The sequence below is a fragment of the Bombina bombina genome, chromosome 2, assembly GCF_027579735.1.
Source record: "Bombina bombina isolate aBomBom1 chromosome 2, aBomBom1.pri, whole genome shotgun sequence".
Classification (NCBI taxonomy): Eukaryota; Metazoa; Chordata; class Amphibia; order Anura; family Bombinatoridae; genus Bombina; species Bombina bombina.
In genome coordinates this window covers 676,890,464-676,893,331 of record NC_069500.1, presented here as the reverse complement: position 1 = coordinate 676,893,331, position 2,868 = coordinate 676,890,464, and the positions used below count along the sequence as shown (strand labels likewise).

Sequence of the window (2,868 nt, the reverse complement as noted above, 5' to 3'; positions counted from 1 at the left end):
AATGTATATTTTAGAATTAGAGAAAGATTAATTTGGAAAAAAAAGCATTTTCCTCTTAAAAATTACATTCTATTTTAGAACTGACAAGTGTCTCGTGTAGATATTTTGGGTAATTTTTTTTTTATTTTTATAATTTGAAAAGTATTATACATATCAGTTTTGTGTGGTTTTCCATTGGTTTTCTATCATAATTAATTTAACAATACTTTTATTGAGAAAAAATCAATTTCCATATTCCAATCTTGACCACCTGGGAACCAATTTTTGTCTTTTATGAACAGCAAATCTTTCAAGCAATACAGGCATACCCCGCTTTACGGACCTTCACTTTACGGACACTCGCGAGTACGTAAATAGCTATTACGGACCCTCTCTTTACGGACACTCGCGAGAACGGACAAAACCCGCCCCTGCGCACATGAAACAGTTAGTCTCTATGGTTCAGGAAGATGTTGCTGCGCACCAGGAAGAGGTGGGGTTTCCGCTCACTGTGTAGAAGCCGCGCACTTTGCAAGTAAAAAAGTGAAGTTAAAAAGTGAATCGTGTATAGAAGATTCCTGCACCCAAATTGCTATTTTATTCCTGCCATAATACTGCACTGTACCACTACTGTACATAGAACTTTGGGGAACATATACTGTATACAGTACTGATTGTAACACGCTTGGCACACACTGTGTATAGAAGATTCCTGCACCCAAATTGCTATTTTATTCCTGCCATAATACTGCACTGTACCACTACTTGAACATAGAACTTTGGGGAACATATACAGTACTGTATACAGTACACGTACAGTACATGCTTGGCACACAGTACAAATGTACCTTTACCTAGAGCTGATAATGGCAGATAAATAGAAATGCAGTAAATCTATTACCTTGGATATGAAGCTTAAAATTATTAGATTGTATGATGAAGGTGTAATTCAAGCTGAAATAGGCCGAAAGCTAGGCTTCACTAGGACCACAATTAACACAGTCATGAAGAACAGAGAAAAAATTGTTGCAGAAGTTAAAAGTGCTACACCTGTTAACACCACAACAATTCAAAAAAGGGATAGCATTGTTGCAGACATGGAGAGACTCCTAATACTTTGGATAGAAAATCAGACAACACGCCATGTTCCTGTAAACCAGGCAATTATACAAAGTAAAGCCTTAAGCTTATTCAATGACCTGAAGACTAAGAAAGGTGAAGCAGCAAAGGATGCTGAATTTGTTGCAAGCCGTGGATGGTTTGATAGGTTTAAGAAGAGGTCTAATCTACATAACATCAAAGTACAAGGAGAGGCAGCTGCTGCAGATACTGAGGCTGCAGAAAGCTATCCAAGTGAATTTGCAAAAATTATTGAAGATGGAGGCTACTCCATGGATCAAATTTTTAATGTGGATGAGACTGGTCTATTCTGGAAGAAGATGCCTGCAAGAACCTTCATTGCAAGACAGGAAAAATCAATGCCAGGCTACAAGCCAGCTAAAGATAGAATAACCCTTCTGTTAGGTGGCAATGCTTCTGGTACCTTAAAGCTAAAGCCTTTGTTTATTTACCGTTTTCAAAATCCAAGAGCTTTGAAGAACTACGTTAAAACTAGACTTCCAGTGCATTGGAGGGCAAATAAAAAAGCATGGGTAACTGCAGCCCTTTTTGAGGATTGGTTTGACACCTGCTTTGTTCCAGAGGTGAAAGCTTATTGCAAGGACAATAATATCCCTTTCAAGATTTTGCTGCTTGTTGATAATGCTCCTGGACACCCTTGAACGCTAGATGAGCTCAACCCTAACATTAGAGTGGAATTCCTACCACTAAATACCACCTCATTACTGCAGCCCATGGATCAATGTGTCATAGCTGCCTTCAAGTTAAACTACTTAAAAAGAACATTCAGTAAGTGTATTGCAGCAATAGACAAAGAAGAAGGTGCAGGGCAAGAAGTCCTATTGAAATTCTGGAAAAGCTACAACATCTTGGATTGCATTAAAACTGTAAGAGATGCTTGGAATGACATAAAGGATACCACAATGAAAAGGGCCTGGAAAAAGTTATGCCCACAGTTAGCTGATGATTCTGAAGGCGTTGATGATTTTGTAGCTAATGCTACTGAAAATATTGTAGAGATGGCAAGGCAGTTAGAGCTGGAAGTAGAGCCAGAAGATGTTGCTGAACTGCTTTCGACCCATACTGAGCCCCTCAGCAATGAAGATCTTCTAGAACTTGAAGAGGAGAGAGAAGAAGAAGAAGATGTGCAAAATGGGGTTGAGACCATTGAACAGCCTGAAGGCTTAACTTAAAAAATTCTCTTTCAAGCTTTCCGTCATCTTGATAGCGCCATGGCTCTTTTTGAAAAGCATGATAGGGACTTTGAAAGAAGCTTCACAGTCAATGGTAGCATTTCAGGGGCTTATTCCTGTTACAAAGAAATCTACAGAGAAAAGAAGAGAGCTACACTTCAAACCTCCATAGAGACTTACTTTTCTAAAAGTCCATCAGCACGCAGATCATCATCATCGACAGACAGTCATTTGGATACCAGATCATCAACTGACAGTCCATTTCCAGCTCTGGCATCACCACCCAGTCCTGCTCCTTCTCTTATTGCTACTTGTAGTACACCCAATTCGCCAGCAAGAAAGCGTCTTGCCTTTGAAGAGTTGACTTGTGAAACAGAAGACACCAGTATGACTTCATCCTTACTAGAATAAATGCTCATAGCTGATCCTAAGCTTAGAAAATGTTGTGTTTATTTTGTAATACTGTACTGTACAGTAAAAATGTTCTCTTGCCCTAAGCTGATCCTAAGCTTACAAAATGTTGTGTTTATTTTGCAATACAGTACGGTACTGTACAGTAAATATGTTCTCTTGCCCT

The 2,868-nt window shown here is 39.0% G+C and overlaps 1 protein-coding gene across 1 annotated transcript; it reads left to right on the top strand.

Annotated features, from left to right (window-relative positions):
* The first annotated feature begins 887 nt into the window (after positions 1-887).
* LOC128647215 (tigger transposable element-derived protein 1-like) lies at positions 888-2,291 on the top strand. Its single transcript, XM_053700002.1, has 2 exons — positions 888-1,631; positions 1,830-2,291. The coding sequence occupies exons 1-2, from the start codon at positions 888-890 to the stop codon at positions 2,289-2,291; spliced, it is 1,206 nt and encodes a 401-aa protein (XP_053555977.1).
* The last annotated feature ends 577 nt before the right edge of the window (positions 2,292-2,868 follow it).